Raw genomic sequence first — 23,339 nt, forward strand, 5'->3', positions numbered from 1 at the left:
TGGAGGCCAACTGCAGCCTGGCGCTGGCCGAGGAGCGGCTCTTGGACGCCTGGGGGCCGGCCCTGGGCCCCGAGGGTAGGGGAGGCAGCGGACACAGGCGGCGCGGCTCCTTCCCCCGCGCGCTCAGTGCGCCCCGCGCCCCGGCCGCCCCTCTGAGCCCCGCTCCGCTCTCTCCTGCCGCCAGGTCCCTACTCCCACTGCAACACGACCTTGGACCAGATCGGGACGTGCTGGCCCCGGAGCGCGGCCGGAGCCCTCGTGGAGAGGCCGTGCCCCGAGTACTTCAACGGCGTCAAGTACAACACGACCCGTGAGTGCCCCCGGCCCTCGGCGGCCGGCTCCACGCGGGCGTCGCGGGAAGGCGGCTCAGGGAGCGGGGAGGGCTCGGGGCCGGCGTCAGGGACCTGCCGAGGGCCGCCGCTGGAGTCAAGGACCCTTTCCATTTGGGGGCGCGCCTTCGGCCCCCAGCCCCAGCACAGCGCCTGAGCTCAGAAAGGCGGCGTTGTGCCCACGATTCCCGTGCTCCCTGCGGTGAGAGCCCAGGAAGGGGAGAAGAAATCATTCCTCCTCTTGGAGGGCGACCCTCTCTCCCGCATGTAGGCGCCGGTGCCGGGTGCCTGGAGTTCCCCCATTGGGGCTTCGGGTCTTTGTTTAGGTAACGTTTCCCCGCCCCAGAGGGGGACACGCGCGGAAGTGTTCAGTCCCCAAGTCCCCAGAATGAGTCCAGTGACCTCCGTTCCTGGAGAGGAGAAGAGGGCAGGAGGCAGGGAAGATGGGGTGAGTGCAGATGTTGGGGGCGGGCGTGGGGTGCGGACTCTTCCCCAACCGACATCCCAGACGGGCCCACTGGGTTGTGAATCAGGGACCGTGGGCAGCATCACTCCTGCGCCCCAGGTAATGAGTGGCGCCTGAATCAGGACCGCCCCCAGTTCCCGGGGAGAGCAGCCTGCGCCATCCTTCCTCCTGGCAAATCATGGGCAGGCTTGACACCCTGGGGACAAGGGCAGCAGAGACTGCAGGAGTCACACAGCTTCCAGGTGGAGTATTCAGTCAGGGTTCTGGGTGTGAGTGTGTGTGTGTGTGTGTGTGTGTGTGTGTTCACACGCGCGTGTGCACACGCCCCCTATGAAGGGTCTGCTGTAGGTTGTAGGTGCAGCAGTCGCTGGCCCACCTGGAAGCTCCATCACATCTCCAGCCCTCCCTCCCCCCAGCTGAGCACCCCATGAGACCCTGTCTGGGGCTGTTGCCTGAAGCCCCTGACCCTGAAACATCCTAACAAGTCCTTTCTGAGAGTCCACGTCTCAGCAGTGGCCCTGCTCTACCACTGCCACACATACACATGTACACACACACACACACACACACACACACACACACACACACATACACACATACAAGCTCTCAGACCAAGGCCTTGGTGGTGAGAGACGGTTAGAAGGCAAGATAGCAGTGTAAGCGTCCAATGCCAAGAGACGTTCCCCTCTCCCCTAGGCTGCCCCAGCATGGGCTCTGGTGGGCCTAGGGAGCACATGCTTTCTATCCACCATTAAAGCAGATCTCCCTGAAAGAAAGTGAGATCCCCAGCCTAGGAGGTATGCAAGCAGAAGGAATGGCTTCCCTGTGCCTTCCAAGTCCGAACATCATCAAGCTGTATCTTTAAGATTCTGGAAGCTGTGTAGGGCGGGGCAGTGGAGATCAGGATACCTTGTTCAGACTGGGCCTGGAGTTAATTAAGGGCCATGCAGAACAGAGAGGGGTGATGGGGTGATGCATCATCTCAGCCCACAGCCTGTGAACCCAAGGGGACTCTGCTTTGGTCCTTACCCCAGCCCGGGCTGTAGCTTGTTTTTGCCAACTAGCCTGAAGGCCCCCTCCCCTGGGGTAGGACTTTGGGTCTCTTCTTCATAGCTGAGCTGAGCACTATATTACTCAGTCCATTTATTGAACACCTACTATGTGCCAACCCACTGCACTGACACTGTACTGAGACCCTCACTCATGATCACAATAGACAAAAAGAATAGAGTGATAAATGCCCTGATGTGGGAAGCAGGAGGACTCTGGGAATGGGGATGGGGAGACAAGGAAGGTTTCCCCAAGGTGGTGCAGTGACACATACCAGACCACTCATATCAATCAAGTCAAATGAGAAGCAGAGAAAAGGTCAGGGTACCACTGAGCCTGGCAGATGCAGTTCCAATTAGCTCCTGGTGTCTAATGAACAATTTTCTTCATTTAGACCAAAGTGCTGCCTGCGCTGTAACTGCTGGGGACCGACCTGGATGAACGAGTAGGAGCGGGGAGTATGGCCATTAGCCAGTGCCTGGGGCTGTGAGGTCAGCCCAGGTAGGAAGAGCAAGGGCTGTTAGTGGCCCTAGAAGTGCGAAATTGATTTCCCTCCTCCCCTTTCTCCACCAATGTCTCGTCCTCCCTCTGTTTGCCTTTCCAACGAAATCCTTCTTTTAGACAGAACAAAGGGAGAAAACTCTGGTGAGAAGCCTAAGGAAGAAGAGGAAGAGTCCGACTCCCCTTCCTGCCCCGATCTTTTTTTTGTTTTGGTTTTGGTTTTTTTGGGTTTTTTTTTCCTGCCCCGATCTTATTATGCTGTAGCCAAACCTCCCACTGACGCCTTATTCCTTAGAGGGCAGGAATCACCTGAAAAGGGATGGCTGCTTAGACACTCATCTCTGCAGTCTTTCAACTCTGCTGAGCACAGAGAATCTGACACAGAACTATCAAGTGTTGATCACTTTACACCATGAAGAGAGCCTTGTGTCCATGATCCCGTGTGTCCATAATCCCACTCGTCCTCATTCCTTCTGAGATACGTGCTGCTTTTATGACCATAATGCAGACGAGAACACTTGAGACCCAGACACGTGAAGTAGCTTGTGCAAGGTTCTAACCAGCACCTGTGCACCAGTGAAGGCAGGGGAGTCCACAGCCCTTGCTCTTAACCATAGGGCGATAGTGCCTCCAGGAGAGACATTCAGTTTGCAAGGAGAGCTTAGAAGGACAGAAAGAAGACTTCAGCCTGGAGGATCAGGGAGGACTTAGCCCTCTGAGTTGGATTTCTGGAAACAGTTTGGAGTTTGACTGGTGTGTATTAGGTATAGGGGAAGCACTCCCGGTTGAGAGGATGGAGTGAGTAAAGGTCCATGCGTTGGGCTTTGTGTCTGGGGAGGAGTGAGCATTGTATGGAGCATGGAGAGTTGGAGAAAGAAACAGAGACTGGAGAGTGGGTAGAGCTCAAAGCTGTAGGGCGTTACAGAGGCTTCACTTGCTAAAGGGAGGCTGGGTGGGCTTATAAGCAGAGGAGCTCAACTCTGGGGTGCTCATCCTCTAGGGGGAGAGGAGGCTGCTGCACAGCCCCAGGTAGAGGGGAGACTGTGGGAGTAAAGGAGGGTGTGGATGCCCATGACTTTGGGCATTTGAAATTGACAAGACCTTGGGAGAGGGGAAGGTAGAGGAGCCAGGGAAAGCACCCAGCACACAGGGCCTGCTGAGCAGAGCTGGGAATGTGCTGGCATTGAGGAGCTGAGAGGACATCTGGGTGGAGACGTTGGGGAAGCGGTTGGCTGCACGGGGAAGAGCCCGGGAGGGTGCCGTGGGTGCAGATCAGGCCTTTGGGGCTTTTGGATGCATGGTTAGCAAACAGCTACAGAGAGCAAGTGTGGGAGATGCTGGGTCAGAGCCTTGAATTGCTCACCCAGAGCAATTTCCAAATGCAGCCAGGGCCAAGGGAAGGGCGGGGTCCTGTGTGTGGTCACACACACCAGTCCCTGGCAGAACCATGTTGCATGCCCATGTGTCCGAGTCCCTTTTAGTGCTCTCTATGCAACCCGTGTTGGTTTTTCAGTGTCTGAGCACCCACGAGCTTGTACTGTTGCTTAATTCATTTAGTCCTACAGCTATCCAATGGCAGAGACATAATCTCTGTCACATGGAGAAACTGAGGCACAGAGCAGTTAAATAACAACTTGTAGCAAAACAAGGATTCAAACCCAGGCTCTGCTGCCTCTCACAAAGCAAAACTATGCTGGGTTAAGCTGAAAAGGGATTTGTTAAAAGGATACTGGAGAGCTTATGGGGCCACTGAGTGAGTTGGAGAACCAGATTTGGGGCCCCCAGCCAAGAACACAGGGCAGAGCTGGTGCAGTGAGGGAACTCCGCTCTCCCCGAGTGGCCCTGCCAATGTCACCAACCCCAGCCACCAGATAGGCTACAGCCCTGCTGCCACCACCGCCCTGAGGTCTTAAGCCCCCTGCAGTTGGCCATGGAGAAGCGTTCTCCCTGTCTCCATTTTCTGAGCCCCCAGTTCACTAATTTCCTCAGGGAGGTGCAGCTGATAGGTGAAGGGAGAGTTGGGGTCTCCGGCCCAAGAAGGTAAGCCTCTGGCAGTTTGGCTGTTAGCGGGGAGGTGGCCTCTGCCTCTGCCTTCCCCCAGGGTACCCCAAGCCCATGTTCAGATCCTGGGTGGTCAGAAACAATCCTGAATGTCCTAATCTGGGGCAAGCCTCAACCCTTTTGTGGGCCTCAGTCTCTTTGTCTGTAGCAAGAAAGGAAGTGGATTAGCCTGGCAGTGGCTTGGCCAGAAATGGGCACTTGCATTCAGTTCTCCTCCCGCCACCCACCATTCCCCATGGGCTCCTCTGAGCCCATCTGTGTACACATCTTTCTGCGTGCCTTTCTCCTTGTCACCCTGTCTATTTCTGTTTTTCTCTACATGTGATTCTGTCTCTGGGTCTATTTTCTCTCTTTCACTTTGGTGTGTACTTCTTCTGTGTTGATCTCAGTTTATTTCTTGTTCTCTCTCCCTCTCCCCTCATCTTTCCAACTCTCTGTCTCTCTCTCCATTTCTTCCTCCTCCATTCCCTACTCAACCCTCCATCACTACCCCCAAATCCTCTATCTCTCCCTGCTCCCATCCCTCATTCCATCTGCTTTACTCTGACGCCTCTTGCCTGTCTCTGCGGTCCTTCTGACTGCCAGGAAAGGTCCTACTGCCTCCCTCCAGCCATGGTCCACTTTCCTTCTGCAGAACTGCCAGGTGCAGCTTGGCTCAGCCTCCACCTCCGTGACCTCAGACTCTACTTTGTGCTATGAGAATGTGTGGGTCCCGCCGCATGGGGACATCTGCCAGGACAAGGGAAGAAGGGACGCCCCACCTCACCTAACCACATGGGAGTGCTGGGCTTTCCCACTTCCCAAAACCCTGTTCTAGAGACATGCTGTAGCCCTGAACACACACACTAGGAGTCTCTCGTCAGAGGGGTCTCCCGGTGGATCTGCCTGCTTACACCTTAAGCTTCAGCCCCAAGGGGAAGGGGTGACAAGAAAGGCTGGTCCCTGCCCTCAGGGAGCCCCAGGCTGTTTCAAGTCCAGGCTCGCACAAGTCAACAGTCAGGGATTGGGAAGAGGGGCTTGATAGGCACTGGGGCATTCCTGGGAGGCTTCCTAGAGAGGGTGGATATAAACCTTGAAGGTCTTGGGGAAGTGAGGGTGTCACATTTGTTGAGGACATGCTCAGTGCAGAGGTGGGAGCCTCGGGGAGGACCCCAGGTAGACCCCACTCTGTGGGTTGAGGAAGTACAAGCTGTGAATCTGAAAACTCAGGTCTGTATTCTGTCTTCAGCAAGACCTGACCCTGCCCTGACTGGATGCCACTTTCTAAGGCCAGAAGTCACCCTGGGTGTGAGAATCATTGCCTTGCTGGGAGAGAGGGAAGTTGGGATAGGCATGGCTGTCACAGGTTTGGTTAGGAGAAGAAGAAAGGAAAAGCAGAAGTAGATACTCACATACCTAAGCTGATGGTCTGCAAGGCCCTCTGTGCTCTGAGTTCAGACCTCCCCAAACCTCCCCTGCTGCCTAAAGGTAGGAAATGACTGGCCCGGAGAGATACTTTTTTGTCTGATGGGCTCTGCTGGCTCTGGAAGGTCCAGCTATGCTCCCACCCACCTCTGCATGCATGGGGCCAGGCACCAGAGAAGCATCAAGTCAGTCTCCCCTCCTGATCTTCCTCCCTGCCCAGAAATCCTCTAGTCACCTGGTGGTCTGGCTCAGAATCGCCTCTTAATGGTGTTGTGGGTGCATTTCCCCTCCCCAAGAAAGCATTGGGGGGCTTAGAGACAAGCTCCTCAAAGATGCATAAGGCCTCAACCTGCCTTCTGGGGGCTCCCTGTTCTGGATAGAGTGACAGAGAATTTTTTGTTTGAGTCGGGGTCTCACTCTGTTGCCCAGACTGGAGTGGAGTGGCATGATCAGGGCTCACCACAACCTTGAGCTCCTGGGCTCAGGCAATCCTTCCACCTCAGTCTCCTGAGTAGCTGGGACTATAGGCATGCACCACCATGCCTGGCTCATTTTTCTATCTTACGTAGAGACAGGGTCTCTTTTGTTACCTAAGGCTGATCTCGAACGCCTGGGCTCAAGCAGTCCTCCCACCTCAGCTTCCCAAAGTTCTGGGATTACAGATGTGAGCCACCGCAACTGGTCTAGAGAACTTCCTGATATGTGCTCCTACTGTCAAGGCTGTTGGAGCACATGGAAGGAGGTGATTCCAAGAGGAGGGGAGAGTAAGTTGGGAAGGCTTCATGGATGAAGTGTCATCAAACAGTGCCTTGAAAAGCGGGACCAATGATGTGTCAGGTTGAAGGGAGAGTGGTAGCAGAGACAGGGAGGGGAGGCCAATGAAGGGAAGCAAAAGCTGGGTCATAGAAGTCTTGAATGCCAGGCCAAGGCATGGGCCTCGACTCTGCTAGCTTTAAAGACACTTGCTGCTTGTTTCTAGCCCTGTGGTGCAGGACCAGAATACTCTGGAAGGATTCTGCTTGACTTTCAGTATGTACCAGCTGAATCTAAGTCTAGGGCTAGCTGAGGACCTGAGCCTTGTCCCTCCCCTCTTCTCCTTCCTGCTCATTAAATCATAGTCTACAGCCTCCTTCCCTGCCCACCCCCCTCCACCATCAGCTCCACAGCAGAGCCTGGAACCCTAAAGAACAACTGAAGGGGGAGCCTGCCTCAGTGACCCTCAGGAGTCCTCCAAAGGCTGCTTCTTGACTGGGCTCCAGATGCAGTCACCTGGGCCCCACTTTCCACCTACCTCAGACCCGTACTCCCAAGTCGAGCAGGCAGTCCCAGTACTGCACCTGCAGGGCTGCGTGATTGGGGAGAGGGACAGTGGGACCCAGATCGGGAGGGCTGCGCCCAAGTCCTGGCTCTTCCATGACTCACTGAGCGGCAGGCCCTCCTCATCTGTGTCTTAGTTATCTTATCTGTGTGAAGGGGACAGATAATATACTGACCTCATGGGGCCATGGCGAGTTGGGGAGATGCTGCTGCTTGGAGCTCCCTGTGGACAGCTAGGACACTGTCAGCAAGGGGGCAGGAGGGGAAGAGAAGTGGCCCGGGCACGGGAGGAGGAGCTGCTACGTCCTTGGATGTGGGAGAGTCCCGCCCACACCAAGGATGGCTGTCCTTGCTCTGGGGTGGTGTGGCCTTCTGTCATCTTTGTGTGTCCCCAAAACCCTGTGACTTCTGGATGTTGTCTTGAGAGGAGGCTGTCTGTCTATCTAGAGTGAGATGGTGTGGCCCCCAAAGTCCTCTAGAGAGAGGTAACCCCTTTCCCCTCCCCCAGGGATGCGCTGGTGTGGAGGAGAATCAGCATTCTGTCGGACAGATGTCCTCTCCCCACTTACTTCACAGGATCAATGGGTGGAGAGCTCATTCTAATTCTGGCCACACTGCTTTTCTCATTTTGAGAAGGTTCCTGCCCCACCCACACATACACACACACACACCATCTTTGGGCCTCAGTTTATCTGCACTAAGTGAGTGTATGACTTGATGAGTTCTAGTGGCCCCCTTCCCCTTCCAGCCTCTGCCTCAGGAGTCTGCTGTTCACCTTCTCTTCCCCACCTCCCTCCGAAGGCCAGTGTCATGGTGACAAGCCCATTGAGTGTTGCTAGGGATGGCTGGAAAGATGGAATCCCACACAATAGAGGTTGGAGCGTGGGGTTAGTGCCTCCTCCCACCAGCCCCACCCCAGGGAGGACAGAGATCTCACACAATAAGCTGGATTCCACCCAGCCCCCTCCTTTTTCATGAACTCAGCATGGTCTTCATGAAACCGCTCAGTGCCTCTGTGGCTCAGTTTCCCCACTGTCTCCCATAAGTATGGGCTGTTATCCCTGCCATGACTGCTGAAGAATGGCAGGGCATCACGAGTGAAAAGTCCTGTGGAAGCAGGGAGCTGAGAATTTCTGAAGGTCTAGAATGGATAATTGGGACCTAGAGAGCAGTGCCATACAACCCCAGGGAAAGAGAATCAATGTTCCCTGGTCCCTGTCATAAGCAGCTGGCTCCAGGGAGGCCTTTCTCATCCAATGACTGGGTTTGGCAATAGTAGATTCTCAGTCTCTCAACCCAGCACCCTTCCTAGGCCAGTCTAGGTCTGAGCTCAGGTGAACACCACCAGCTATCTGCTCCCCTGCCACCACCACTGCACTGTGCTCAGAGCAAGACAGAAATGGTTAAGGTGGGCCTCAGAGTCAGTCAGTCCTAACTGGCCTGCAGTTACCCCCAAACAATGCAGGGATGTTAACTCAGTGAGAAGCACCTTATTTGGGAAGCTTAAGGGGCACTGTGCTTTGGTACCATGATGATGTCCCAACCACCCCAGCTCTGGTCATACTTTCCCAGTGGTATCTTAACTAAGGATGAAAGCAGTTTTGTCCAGGATGTGGATGCCAGGATGAGAGGAGAGATTGGCTGGGAGACTTTTCCTATAGAAGGTGAGAAAGGTGACTCAAGCTAGATGTGGTGACTTATGCCTGCAATCCCAGCACTTTGGGAGGCTGAGGAAGGAGGATCACTTGAGCCCAGGAGTTTAAGACCAGCCTGGGCAACATAGCAAGACCTCATCTCTACAAAATATCCAAAAATTAGCCAGGCGTGGTGGCATGCACCTGTAGTCCCAACTACTCAGAAGGCTGAGGTGGAAGGATCACCTGAGCCCAGGAGGTTGAGGCTCTCAGGAGCCATGATTGTTGTGATCATGCCACTGCACTCCAGCCTGGGTGATAGAGTGAGACTTCGACTTCTGAATTTCAGAAAAAAAAAGAATGAAAGAAAAAGAAAGGTGATTCAAAGTCAGGGTCAAATAATTCCAACAATGCCCAAGCCAGACAGGAAGGAGATGGCCAGATCTAGAGTCACTGAATGCCAGGCAGTAAGGAGCCTGACAGTGGAATATCTGGCCCCCAAGGCAATTTTTCCTGGGGATCTGAACACTAAGTGACTGCAACACTGCAGAGATGCCACAGCTGGCCACAGGGAGAGCCTGATCCTTCCAGAAACACCAACTCTAAGGTCTTCCATGAGGAGGTGTGCCCCAGAGAAGAGAGATCTTGTTCTGCCTCTTGATGATTGGGTGACCCTAGACATGTCACTCTCCATCTTAGGATCCCACCAGACCCATTGCAGGTGAAGTTGCCTCCCCTCTTAATCCCAGGGAGATGCATGCCCCTTGACTCAGTTTCCAACATGCTTCCCCTGGAACAGTCAAAGCTTTCATGCCTGGAGTAGAGGATGCTGCCCACAGATTTGCTGTTTGAGACTGACTCTCCTCCTTCTTCACATGGGGCTGAACTGCGGTGTCAGTGACTTGGGCAGTCAGGTCAGTCAACCTGTGGGGTCTGTGTGTGAGATCTCACTGTCTCCTGCATGGATGTAAGGGGTAACAGCTTGTATTTGCCATGCTGTTTGGTGGAGCCTGGGCATCCAAGATGGCAGGTTGTCCTCCTGTCCCACTCCAAGTCTCTCACCCTCAATGAATTCCCCCATAACCTTGACAGCAGCAGCAGCCCAGCCCATCCCGAGGCCTCTGTGTGCTCAGCTCTGTGCAGTGCTTAGGAAGGGCCAGAGATGCAGGCAACACAGGACTTGTCTTTAAGGGCTCTCAACCTGTGCCAAAGAAGGTAAGCCATTCCAAGATCCCCTGGGCTGATAGGGAAAGCATGGCCCCTTACAGGGTCATAGAGAGCAGTCCCAGCCCCGTGTGAACCAGGCACAAGCAAGCAGCTGGTCTCTCGGGGGGCTGGAGCAGTCATAGAAGCCCTCTGTGGGGCCTGGGGCTGGAGTTAGCTTTAACTCCCTGGGCTGGTCCCAGGCCCATGGTCTGAATGCCAGGTTGGTTCTTAGGAGCTCTCCAAGGTCCCCACCTGCAGAGACAGGAGCAATGGGAGATGGGGTTGGTGCCACTGTCCGTGGTGCTGAAAGTTTTGGGCCCATGCGGTGACCTCATTCCTTCAGTATATATTGCTACTGGCCTTCCCCACCTCTCTGCCATCACCTTCTCTCTGTCACTTCATGTCCTTTTATTTCCAGATAGCTAATGGCCCCACCACAGTCCCACTCACTCTTCCTCCATCCCCAGCCTGTCTCTTACACTCTTTCCCCCAAAACTACCACCAGCAATGGTCCCTGTCTCCCATGGCCTGGGCCCCTCCAAGGAGAACATCAAACATAGAATTGCCAACCTAGGGAGCATTTGAAAGTGATGCATGGGTGCTTGGGGTTGCCACAACGGCCTGGGCGTGCTGACATCATGAAGTAGATTGGAGAGGCTCACACAACAAATAATCAATCCACCTGAGATGACAATAGCATTGTTGAGAGCCAATTTACTATACTTTTTCTGCCCAACTGAGGGAAGGGACTTAGCCATGCTCACCTAGTCATCCAGAGACAAAACTACAACTGGAATATAGGCTCCCATCTGCCAGCCAGGCTTCAGGACCACCCCAGGAAACTGTGTAAGCCAGTAACTCTTCTCAAAGTGTCAGCATGTAAAGGGGGAGAACCCATTGTAATGAGGACTTTTGACAGGCCAGGGCCACAGAGCCCTGTAAGAGAAGACCCTGCCTGCATCCTGCTGACCCTAATGCCCCTAGAATGTCACACTGCACACCCTCAGCATCGATCCCCACCAGGGGTACCTGTGTTGCTGTGGTAACAGGCACCCAGCTCTCCACATCCAATCCCACGATTTTGGTCTGGCTGCCTGCCCTCAGACTTTCTGTGCTCATCCTTCCATGGTTCCCAGGGGTGGGTGGGGGCTTTCTTACTCTCTCCTGTTCAAAGCTGTGCCTGAGGGCTCGGCACCCTCATTAGCTACAGCAGACAGCTCCCCTGAAGTGCTGGACACATCTGTCTTCTAGTCTTCTAGTGGCAGAATCTCAAACCTAGGCCGGGCTATGGCTCCAGAGGGAAGCCCCCTTCCACCTCCACATCCCTCATCTCACTCCCTGCTTCAGTTCAGCAGGTCTGAGTCAATTCCATTCAGCCCAGGTGCAGTTGATGGCTCACTCCTGACAGGGTTTCTGTGACTCCAACGTGGTCTCTGTGTACTTCTTGTCTGTCCCCAGGGAGATCAAGTCCACTAGCAAAGAAGACAAGGATCAGGTCTGAAGAGACGAAGTTCATAGCGAATGATGGCAAATGCTCTAAAGTCGATTTTTGTTTTTCAAACTATGGATTGCAGCACAATAGTGGACTGTGAAGTCCATTTAGTAGGTCATGACCAGCATTTGTAACATGAAACAAATAGAAGACATTAGAATAGACTAGGGAGAAAAATCGTACAGCTGTGGTCAAGAAAACTCTAACTTTGTGAAACCGGATTTGCGTGTGTGTGTGTGTGTGTGTGTGTGTGTGTGTGTGTGTGTGTGTGTGTGTTGGATTATGATATAAAATGTATATGTTTTGTGACTCAAGGACCATAAAGGAGAAGTAGGTGGGAAGGCATAAGGGAGGAAAAGAAGAGATTGCTTCAGCCCCAGCTTCAAAGAGACTGGGGGAGGCTCCGTGGAGAAGGTGGTGTTTGAGTGGGAGTTTAACAGGTGGGAGTTTGTCTGTGGGCCACAGGAGAAAGAGTGAGGAGATGCTTCAAGGGACAGATCAGCACATGGAGGGGTATGTGCCAGGCCTGTTCGTGCAAGTGCCAGCTGCCACATAGAGTGTGGAGACAGGTCAGGAAAGTTAAGCAGGGGCCCAGGTGTTAAGGGCCTTGTCAGTGATGCCAAGAAAGTTGGTCTTTATTCTCAAGAGCAATGAAGAGCCATTGATGACTTTGAAGCAGAAATCAACATGCTCAGGGAAGCAGGAGAAGCAGGGAGTGAGACAGGAGGCTGTTGTGCCAGTCCAGACAAGAATTCTGGGGCGGGGGGACAGGCAGGAGGGAGCAGATTCCTGGAGAAGGGAAGGAGGAGACAGAATCCACAGAGCTTGGGACCCCAGGGGCATTGGTACAAAGGACAGGAAAGGTCTGTGATCGGCAGTGTTTCTATCCTGCAAGCCCATCCCATAATCAGTGCCACCACGAGATCTCATATTTGGGAGACAAGTATTCTAAGGCCTCTCCTTAAGGAGTTTCCCCCCAGTCAGAGACCAGACACCTGGACAAATCAGAGCTGGCCATGAGGTAAAGGCTAGAGTGTGGGGCTCAAGTGGTCAGGACTCGGGGAGCTCAGGGAAGAGAGAGAGAGAGAGAGAGAGAGAAAAAACACGCACGCTGTGGGATTGGAGCAATCAAGGCGGTCTTCCTGGAGGAAGATGCCTAGTGCTAAACTTTAGGAAAGCTAGATAACATCTATGAACACATAGGATGTACATTTTTTTGCTGTTTAAACTACAGCCAGGATCAAGGTGTGTCTCACCTCACACAAGCCTACTCAGAGGGACTGTAAACCCCTATCTGGAAGGGTTTGTGCATTTCACAAGAGAACTCACCCTCCCAGAACCTTTTCTCCTTTAGTCCAGTGGCATCACTGACCCTTGCCTGTTGAGGTAGCTCCTCCCTTTCAGGAGCATGAATGTCAAGGGGAACGACTGTCCTGTGTGTCAAATGCAGACCTACTTGGAGAGTGGGATGCCATTGCAGCGGTGAGAGCAGGTCTCCTGCTGGGAGTCAGAATCAGTATTAGACCAGGCATTCCCCAGACTGACTCACCGGGCTGCGGAGGGCAGGGCCCACCAGAGATGGGCCTTGGCCCGGAAGGTAGAAACAGGCCAGTAACAATTCTGAGTTTGAAAAATCCATGAGCTCGGAGCACCAAATTAAAAAACAATTAAGCTAATAGAATCTCCCCCATTGTTTTTGCTCTTCGGCAAGTGCTCCTTAATAATTCCATTGCTTTTAACTCACCAGCTCAACGGAACTGGGTTTTTAAGTAACTTAATTATTTCAGAACTCACTGCTTCCAAAAACAATCTCAGGTTCTCCCTCCAGCTCTGTGATTCTGTGCTCTGTGAGCTATCTATTTTAATTAGCTTTATATCACATATCTAACATAAGCCCCAAAGAAACATCCACAGACAGCTGCCTGACCGTTTGCCAGAGAGCAGAACCTTGGTACAAAGCACTCCCATACAATGGATCATTCAGAATTTGTAATTAAGTGGAGGAGGTCAGAAACACGGTAAGGATGTAAGGCAGAGCAGAGACTGGCAGAGAGAGACCAGGCCTTCTCAGGTGGGTGGGTTCTGCTGGAGGGGGTGGCCTAGGACCTAGACTGTGGCCATCAGAGCTAAGATAGAGAGAAAGGCAAGTATGAGTATTTTCAACCATCTTACATTCCCTTTTTTTTTTTTGAGTTGGAGTCTCACTCTGTCGCCCAGATTGGAGTGCAGTGGCTACTCCCAGCCACCGCAGCCTCGACCTCCTGGGCTCCGGCGACCCCCTCGCCTCAGCTTTCCAAGTAGCCAGAACTACAGGCATACGCTACCATGCCCGGCTAATTTTTGATTTATTGTAGAGACAAGGTCTCGCCAAGTTGCCCGGGCAGGTCTCAAACCTGCAGGCTCCGGCAGTCCACTCACCTCAGCCTCCCAAAGTGCTGGGATTACAGGCTGAGTCACCGAGCCTGGCCCATACATTCCTTTTTGATAAAACCTGCATTTTTGTGTGTGGGACACTGATGCTGTGAAGTGTCTTTTCACACGTCACGTTCCAACTTTGATAGGGAGGCTGGTTCTCGAACACTGAGAGTCATCACATGATGGTCTCCCAGGCAGCAGCAGTTCAAGGGCAGCGGCACAGCCCTGTGTTCCCAGATTTCTCTCACTCCTATTTACTATGACTCGATAGCTTGAAAGCTAAAGACATAAGACCTGAAGCTAGGCCATCTGTGTCTGAATCTTCCTGTCATCTTTGTATCCTTGGCAAGTAGCTTAATGTCTTTGTGCCTCAGTTTCCTCCTCTGTGAAATGGGGTGATGCTAGTACCTACCTTCAAGGGTGGTTTGAAGGACTGAAGAGCCAAGTGCGTCTCAGGCAGTTAGGAGAGGACCTCGTACCTGGTAAACACATGCTATGTACGTGGTAGATAAGCGAGAAGGGCTGGTGGTGGTGAAAAGAATTCCAGATCTCATAAATATAAAATGATTGAGATCAGGATGTGGCTTATTTGGCATGCTGAAAGCAGTGACTCTTCACAACCTAGGGCTCACAGTCAGATTCAGTCTTAAAGTAAAGGAAGAGAATGAAAGGAAGTGTACAAAACACTAGTCAAAGATTGTATCTGAAATGGGTGTTAGCATGCCTTTTAGCTGTTGTATAAGATAAGCCTTTTGTGTTGTTTTCACATAAATGACTTGCATGTAAACCTTCAGATACACATTATGTCTCCTGGCCCAGGGGAGCTGAGGTGTGTGGATCTTATCCTGTGGGCACTGATGAGCCAGGGAGGGTTCTTGAGGAGGGGAGTGACCTGACTCTTGGTGGTTGGTCTCTTTTGAAGGGAATGCCTACCGAGAATGCTTGGAGAATGGGACATGGGCCTCAAGGATCAACTACTCCCAGTGTGAGCCCATTTTGGATGACAAGGTGAGTGGCCCCCACCTGCCCCAGCCTGGTCCTCACACAGGTATTAGGACTCAGGTTGAGCACAGAGGGTCCCAAGGGTGGCAGAACCAATCTTTGTGTCACCCAGTCACTCCTTTCTGTTCCCCCTGCCCCTGGGCCTAGTTTTCTGCCCTGTGCTCAGTGACACTGTCGGGAGGGGGTGGGGAAGGGGACATGGAGTCCCACCTTCAGGAGATCTTGAGCTGCTGGGAGACAGAGCCAAGGTGGCATGTGACACAGAAAGGGAATGACCATGTAACCAGTACTCGCTAACATCAAATAGGCTGTGTGACTGTGTACCTTCCTCCTCTTCTGAGCCTCAGTTTCCCCATCTGGCATTCCGATTCTGTGACTCCACATGGACACAGGTGCAGCCCCACAAGTGCAGTGTCTGGGGAGAGCTAGGGCCCACTCAGGCTCCCCATCCCTGCTCTGGCTCTTGCTCTGGAACTGAACTCAGTGCTGCCAGGGTGCCAGCCTCTTTCCCTTGGCAGCTGCGCCCTATTCCTGACCCCTGTGATGCGTCCCAGCTCCACCCCTCCTCGTTTGCCCAACACAGTCCTCAGTGGGGCTGGAACTTCTTCCCAAACGAAGCCCAAGTTCAGAGGGAAACACATTTGCCCACCCTGAGAAAGTGATTCTGCAAAATATGAGCCATTAGCCAGGCTCGGTGGCTCAGCCTGTAATCCTGCACTTTGGGAGGCTGAGGTGAGTGGATTGCCTAAGCCCGCGGGTTCGTGACCCACCTGGGCAACTTGGCAAGACCTCATCTCTACAATAAATCAAAAAATGTGCTGGGCGTGGTAGCGCGCACCTGTAGTTCCAGCTCCTTGGAAGGCTGAGGCGGAAGGATTGCCGGAGCCCAGCAGGTCGAGGCTGCGGTGGCCGGGAGCGGCCACTGCACTCCAGTCTGGGTGACAGAGTGAGACTCCAACTCAAAAACGAACAAACAACAACAAAAAAACATGAGCCATGGGGGTTCTGCAGGGAGGGAGGGTCATGAGAGGGGCAGGCAGCACGGCCCCTAAGGTTTGGAGAGAAAGAGGCTCCCTCCAGCCTCTGTCCCCACCTGGCCATTCTCACAACCCCTCCAGCAGCAGAGAACCAAAGTGGGGGGCGGCCCACCCTGGCAGGAAGGAGTATTTCATCACTGTCTTTGTTCAGAATTGCCATCATGTGGTGATTAACAAAAAGAGATGGTTTTAGTCTGTTTGAATAGTATCCCTGCACTCTCTACAGTGTACCCCCCTTATTGCTGTACCCTCGGCAGATGAAGCTCAATGCACCCCCCCCAGGCCTCCCATGGGTCACTACTTCTGAGGCGGGAAGACCAGTTGGCCTCTTCATGCAGACCGAGGCCCCAAGACAGAAATCAGTTCACCCTCAGTTGCTCAGCCTGCTAGAATCTGAGCTGAGACTAAACCAGGTGTGCCACTGTAGTGTCTAGAATTTTTTTAAAAAAGAATCTGTACCCACACCTCTCCAAACATGCCCACCAAAAATGCATGTTGGTGCTGGATAGTGGTGCACACCTGTACTCCCATCTGCTTGGGAGGCTGAGGCAGGAGGATTGCTTGAGCCCAGGAGTTCAAGGTTGCTGTGAGCTATGCTTGCACCTGTGAATAGCCGCCACACTTCAGCCTGGTGATATAGTGACACCTTGACTCTAAAAAAATTTTTTTAGAGGCCTGACCACAGTTGCTTATAATGACAAGAGCCACTGGGGCCAACAAAAGCGAGCTCCAAGAGCCAGGCATGCTGATGACACTTGGAGTTACTTCTCTCACTGAGGCCAGGACACACAGAGGTGGCCACAGCCACAGTGTCCAGCCCCAGCCCCATGGGCCCACATGTCTGTCTGTCCAGCAGAGGAAGTACGACCTGCACTACCGCGTTGCCCTCGTTGTCAACTACCTGGGCCACTGCGTTTCCGTGGCAGCCCTGGTGGCCGCCTTTCTGCTTTTCCTGGCCCTGCGGTGAGTCCACCCTCCCACCCTTCTTTCCTAGATATTTTGCCCTCCACCCCGGAGGCCCAGGAGCCACGGATCAAAGCGGTTTAGGGAAGGGTGCAGGGGACAGACCACCAGCAAGCATGTAGGGTGCTGGATCTGAGAGACCCAACTGTGGTCCCCATGGGGGTGGGGACTGGCTCCCAGGGTGATTATGCCCTTGCCCCTGGTTGAGTCTCTACCTAGTCTCAGGGGCAGCCTGGACCCAGAGACCCGTGCCCTCAGCTGGCTCCTGCCCCGGACTGACCCCTTGGCCTGGCCTCTGCAGGAGCATCCGCTGTCTGCGAAACGTGATCCACTGGAACCTTATCGCCACCTTCATCCTGCGAAACATCATGTGGTTCCTGCTGCAGCTCATCGACCACGAAGTGCATGAGAGCAATGAGGTCGCTGCTTGGGGAGACTCAAGGCTAGACCAGGGAGCTCTGGGGGGCACCCACCTCTCTGCCTAGCACTCAGGCACAAAACCCGCTCACCTCCGCCCCAGCACATCCCACTAAGGGCAGAAGGCTGCCGGGCCAGGGGCTTGGGGCGCCCAGCCTGCCTTCAGACTTAGGTTTCACCCATTCCATCCATACCTCATTTTATGAGTTCAGGTCCCCAAAAGACCTCTTGGGGAAAAGGAGGCTGGAACTAACTTCTGTTGAGCTTTGTCTCACTTAATCTCAACAAGAGATCATTTTCCCCATTACAGAGACATGGAAACTGAGGCTCAGTGGCTCGCTAGGGTCACAGGCTGTGACGACACCTCTCTGTCATGGGTCAGCCCGTGTGTTGGCTGTCCACCCTGCATTTGTGTACCTGCTGTGTACTGTGCCTGAGGCACTGTAAAATTGTAGCCAAACATGGGGCCAATACAGAGCTCGTTGACAGCCATCACAACTTCTCAGTACATTTTTTTCTGGATGGCCTGGACCTCAGCAGACACCAGCCTGGCTTGATCCCTGCCTTGGCCCCTCTTGGAGGTGCCTCTATACCAAGATGAATCCAACTGGGGGTGTCTTCAGCTCCAACGTGGGCTTGCACTAATAAGCCATCATTAAACGTGGAGGAAAGGCAGGCTGAGGAGGAGGGATTCTTAGCTTCCTACCTCAGCAGGACTTTCTAGAACAAAGGGAGGGGTGAGATCACGACTGGGACCCTGGGCGGGAGCCACGGATCAGCTAGCACCTGAACCGGGAAAATCGTCTAAGAACCAGGGCGGTGAGAGGTAAATGGGGAGGGGACGGGTTGTCTGCAGAGGAGGGAGGTCCTCATTGCAAGACTGCCCTGACCCCCACCTGCCTCTCTCATTCTCCCTGTCCTAGCCTCAGCTCCAAGGATGCCCTGGGGATGAGCCCATGGCGCAGATGACCCGGTAGGGTCTGTTGAGAGGAGCTCTGGCCTGGGGTCCTGAGGCCTGGACTGTGGCTCTGCCATGGCCACTGTGTGGCTCTGGGCAGACTCTTCCCCTCCCTGCATCCTGCAAGGTGCTTAGGACAGTAGCCTTGCTCAGAGGGACAGGGACACATGCCGCTCTGCTGGGAAGGCTGGGAAAACTACAACCAGGCAATAGCACACCTTTGCTGGTTTCTGCCTTTGCCAACCATCATCGCTTTTGACAACGCTAGGTTTGTTCCGTGAGGCTCAGGGAGGTCCAGCGACCTACCAGAGGCCCCCCAGTGTGAGAGTCCTCCTCCAGAGCCAGTAATGATCATGCCAAGTCTAGAATTTTCCAAAACCCAGGGCCTTTGGAAAATCCCCTCCATGACTATGGCCCCCACCTTCATTTACCGTTGACTTACTTGACTCACTTTTTTCCCCCCATTCTTTCTCAATGAAATTTCATTTTCCATCCCTAAATGGAAATAAGTCTGACTTGCTGCGGATTGAAATTACATTGAATTTTTTAAAATTACATTGGAAACACAATAAAGTTGTTCGCTTCCAGCCTCTGCCTGCAGAAAGCCAGACTCCCTTTTTCCTTATTAAAAAATGAATTAGAAAGAGTTGGAGAGCAGTTCACACACACACATCCAGTGGAGAATGGCTTCCTAATTTGAAAGTGTGAGAGCACATTGGTAAAGGAGGAGCCTTCTCAGAGTGGAGCCTCATGGTACTTGGGGCCATGTCCGTGAACCCCTTTGGGAAGCCCCGTGTCTCACTGCCCTGCCTGGGATGGGAATGTCCTGCCCTGACCCCAGCAGCCCCTGACAGCCCCTACCCCGCACAGGTCTGGTGCCGCTGCATCACCACCATCTTCAACTACTTTGTGGTGACCAACTTCTTCTGGATGTTTGTGGAGGGCTGCTACCTGCACACGGCCATCGTCATGACCTACTCCACCGAGCGCCTGCGCAAGTGGCTCTTCCTCTTCATCGGATGGTGTGAGGGTCCCGGGGGCAGCAGGGCCTTGGGGGGAGAGGGGGCTGCTGACATCTTGGGCCCAAGGCCAGAGCCTGGCTGCCATCCCCAGTGCAGGCCTGAGGATCAGCTGCTTCTCTCCATGCTGATGAGGAAGAAGCAAAGGATTCCTCTAGAGGATGTCCCCCAAAAGGCCCCTCTCCCCCACCCACAACAATCGATCCAAAGACCTTTGTCTCTGGCTTCGAAGGAGAAACAGGTTGACTCTACCTCTCTATCACAAACCCTCAGAAAATCATACCACCCCTGCTTGGAGAGATGACTGAGAGTGGAAGACGAGAGGGGCAGGGTCTAGGGACAGTAACCCCTGTGGTCATGGATGATCCCTGTCCCTCTGTCCACTGCAGCCCATGTCTATCTGTCCTTTCAGGTGTCCCCTGTCCCATCATTGTTGCCTGGGCCATCGGCAAACTCTACTATGAGAATGAACAGTAAGTGGGACAGTCCAGCTATGGGGGGGGGTTCGTGGGGTGGTTGTGTTAGGACAGGTCAGCCTTGGGCTCCAGCCAAGCCACAGGGCAGGGGTTGTAGCCACACCTGGACAGGGCCACTTTCCTGTTGGCCTTAAATCGCCAAAGTTGTCCCTGCACCCAGAAGAACTCATATGTAAGTCTCAAGGCAACTCTGTTCATTTAATTCAATTAGGAATTGTGGTTTCTTGAAGTGCCCCACGTGGTATTTGAGAAGTCCTCCTGCTTGGAGTTGGATGTGCCAGGTCTGGCCTCAGGTATATAGAAGAGGCCAAGGTTGCAGGGCATTCGGTGCACACAGCATCCAAAGCCATGGCCATGAGCATTTAACAGAGTCTGGGCAGAGCTTGTTATTTCTGAAATCCCAGTCTCTGCCTGGTATAGTGTTTCATCCTGGGGTCTTCCTTGTACCAGAGACTGTGATGTGTTGAGCAACGGCCCAGATGACAGCAACCCCGGCCATGGGCCAGTCAGGTGCCACCAGCTGAGAGAAGAGGGGACTGGGGAGCATATCAGTCCCTGTATGGATATCTCCAAGGGATCTCTGGAGAGAGCAGATGGAATTGGAAGGTGGGGGCAGGAATGAGGTAGAGTTCTTCTCTTAGGAAGAGCTTGTGAAGGTAAAAGCTACTCATGAATAAGAGGGCTACCTTAGTAGGTAGTGAGCTTCCTGTCAAAGGGGGTATTCAAGCAGACACCAAAAACCCTGATGCTGGAGGCAGCCGGGGACACACCTGTTTGAGGCAGGTGTGCACTGGATGATCTCTGAGGTTTCAGAAGACAGAGTTCCCAGAAGGCAGTAGTCCCGGTCTGGGCCCTGGCCCAGTCTTTCCTCTGGACCCTAAAGCTTCTCCCCCTGGCCAACATCCCCAGAGAATAAACCAAGCCTCTGGCAGCCAGCAAGGGCAGCCAGCCAGCCAGGGGGCGGGTTCCCTTTGCTGGAGGCATGCAGCTAAGCTCAGAGACCTACAAACCGGGGCTGGGGCGGGAGAAGGCATCACCTCCACACCTGCTGTTTTGTGCCGCTGAGCATCTGGCACACAAAGAGGAGGGTTCTGAGCAATGCGGGAACAGGTGGCCCATGCTGTTGGCTCTGGGCCAGCGAGGGGGAGCCCAGCTCTCCCTTCATTCCTGTGCCTCCTGCATGCCCAGCCCTGCGCCCAGTGGTCTGCAGTGAGGCAGGGAACGGAGGAGGAGCCCCAGGGTCTGTCCTCACTCTGGCTGGGAAGATCAGACCCACCATGTAGAGCAAAAGACAGCCCAGGGGCAGGCCAGGGTGGTCAGTGGGGCTGGGGATGTCCACCAAGGCTAGAAAGGAAGGGGCAGCCCTGGAGGTTGGGTCTCAGGAAGGGTCAAGCCAGAGGATCCTGGGCCCAAGTCTGGGGTGGGGGGGCAGTTCCTGATTCCAGCTCAGCAGCCTCTGACAGCCACCCCATCTTTGCAGGTGCTGGTTTGGCAAGGAGCCCGGTGACCTGGTGGACTACATATACCAGGGACCCATCATCCTTGTGCTCCTAGTAAGTCCTCAGTAGGGACTTGGATGGGGCTGGGCACCAGAAGGATGGCAGAGGCCCTATCCAGGCAGAGACACTGAGAAAGAAGTGGCATGGGTGGCCCCGCACACTCACTCTGTATGCTGCCCCCATACCTTATCCATGCCACCCTACATCCCAGCATCACCTGAACCTCCCCTTCCTCATGCTCAGTGCCCTAGTGCAGCCCTGCACCACTCTGGACCTTAGGCTCTTTCTCTGGATGGAGAAAGAGTTTGGCAAATCTCTAGTATCCTCCCAGGTCTGATGTACCCTTGCTAGGTATAATGCAGAGACAGCCAGGAGAGCAGACAGCTGGTGGCAAGAGAGAGTGTGCAGGCTTCTATTCAGTCCAGACCTACATTCCCCTCCACCCGCAGCGACCCTCTTCAGGGGCAACCCTCTTGGGGCCCAGCCCACCACCCCCAGCCTGGAACAGTGGATTCCAGAATAAAGTGTAATGAGCAATTGTTCCTGTCCAGCTCCCCGCCCTCTGCCAAATGTATTAGAGTCTAAGGTATAATTGCTGTTGCGTCTTTAATCCATAACGAGCTTTAATTAAGATAGAGTTTAAGTAGAGGCTGCATTCTGCAGAAAGAACCCATTATATATGATACATTTTTTTTTAAAAAGAGAGACATACAAAAAGCCCATAAGAAATTGGCATTTACGTAATACTTATTTCAGGCACAGTAATTTCAGGCTCCTGTCCGTACCAGTTTCCTTAAAGGGCCATGGCTCCTTCAGAAAAACTCAGGGAGAGCATCACCCTCCTCTTGCGCACAGCAGGTGCCTAATGGAGATTTTGTGTGTGTGTGTGTGTGTCTACTTTGAAGACAGTTAGTGTTTGTGTGTGTGTCTACTTTGAAGACAGTTAGTGTTTATCTCTTTTCTTTCCTTACTCTCCTTCTTTTCATGACTTCGTGATTCATTTGACCCCCATCTTTGGAGTGTCCTTGATGCCTATGGAGGGATGATGGCTAGGAAGGTTTTTCACCCACTGAAATTCCAACATCAAGGCTTCATTCATTTGAAAGGCAGAAGCTACTTTTTGTCAGCGGTTAGTGGGGAGAAGGATTGTCCTTGGGCTCCCAGCTGCAGTGAGTCACTCACCCCTCAGTGTGAATGGAAACCCCATTGAGTTCCGTTTCCTCCCAATCAGCTGCTGAGGGCATATCTGGAGGGATAGGGCTTCTGATGAGCCTGGAGCCCAGCCAGGAAGGCTGGCGTGGATGGGGCACCAGTGGCAGCAGGGATGAGCCCCAGCTGATGAGGAAAGGACAAGAGAGAGGCAGACAAGGTACAAGGGCTGGGTGTCAAGACCCAGCTTCCTGCCCCTTTTTTCATACCTCCTTCTTGGGTTTCAGCCCCATCTCTCTGCTCAAGAGCCCTTTGCTTGTCTTTCTCTGGGGCTCAACTCTTTGCACTGATGAGGGCTTTCAGGTTCCAAGTTGAGCCCTTCTAGAAGCTCTATCTGCATTCCTTTCAACCTTCGCATCCTTGTTGCCTGAAAGAAGTAGGGATCAAGCTCCCCATTTTACAGATGAAGAAGTTGAGGGAGGTGAAATAGCTTGTCCAAGCTCACCACTAATAGCTAGCAAAGCTGAGGCTCAGGGGCAGGCCCTCTACCTCATCACCTTCCAGCTGTCTCCATCTGTCCTTGGGGTTGGGGTTGGGGCTGGATCCATGCTTGGTGTCCCTGCCACCCCCGCTCTCCCCAGCAGCTCACAGCTACATTTCTGCTGCTAAGAGACACTCACTTCTGGGTTCTGGGAGGTGAATCCGGTGGTTGAGTTTGCAGGAAGCCTGACTTCTTGCTGTTTGTTGTCACTGTTGTCATGGGAAAGGTTGGCAGTCATCAGGCCAGACACACGACTTCGTGCTCTCCTTGAGTATTTCAACCTGTGCTGATCTTCCAAGGCAAGCTCTGGGGTTCTCCCCCTTGAGGAAGCAGAAGCTCAGAGAGGTTAAGCACCTTGCCTAAGGTCACCCACATGCAAATTGGAACAGTCAGAATTCGAGCT

At 53.5% G+C, this 23,339-nt stretch overlaps 1 protein-coding gene across 1 annotated transcript in view; it reads left to right on the top strand.

Moving 5' to 3' along the window:
* CRHR2 (corticotropin releasing hormone receptor 2) overlaps positions 1-23,339 on the top strand; it is a 46,166-nt gene that overhangs the window by 18,088 nt on the left and 4,739 nt on the right. The window contains exons 3-9 of the mRNA XM_008067554.1: positions 185-310; positions 14,798-14,883; positions 16,771-16,877; positions 17,179-17,296; positions 19,123-19,276; positions 19,684-19,744; positions 21,228-21,300. Coding sequence (XP_008065745.1) covers positions 185-310; positions 14,798-14,883; positions 16,771-16,877; positions 17,179-17,296; positions 19,123-19,276; positions 19,684-19,744; positions 21,228-21,300 — 725 coding nt within the window. The remainder of the gene's footprint in view (positions 1-184; positions 311-14,797; positions 14,884-16,770; positions 16,878-17,178; positions 17,297-19,122; positions 19,277-19,683; positions 19,745-21,227; positions 21,301-23,339) is intronic.

This window comes from Carlito syrichta, unplaced genomic scaffold, assembly GCF_000164805.1.
Source record: "Carlito syrichta isolate Samal-C Ts95f unplaced genomic scaffold, Tarsius_syrichta-2.0.1 Scaffold107564, whole genome shotgun sequence".
NCBI lineage: Eukaryota > Metazoa > Chordata > Mammalia > Primates > Tarsiidae > Carlito > Carlito syrichta.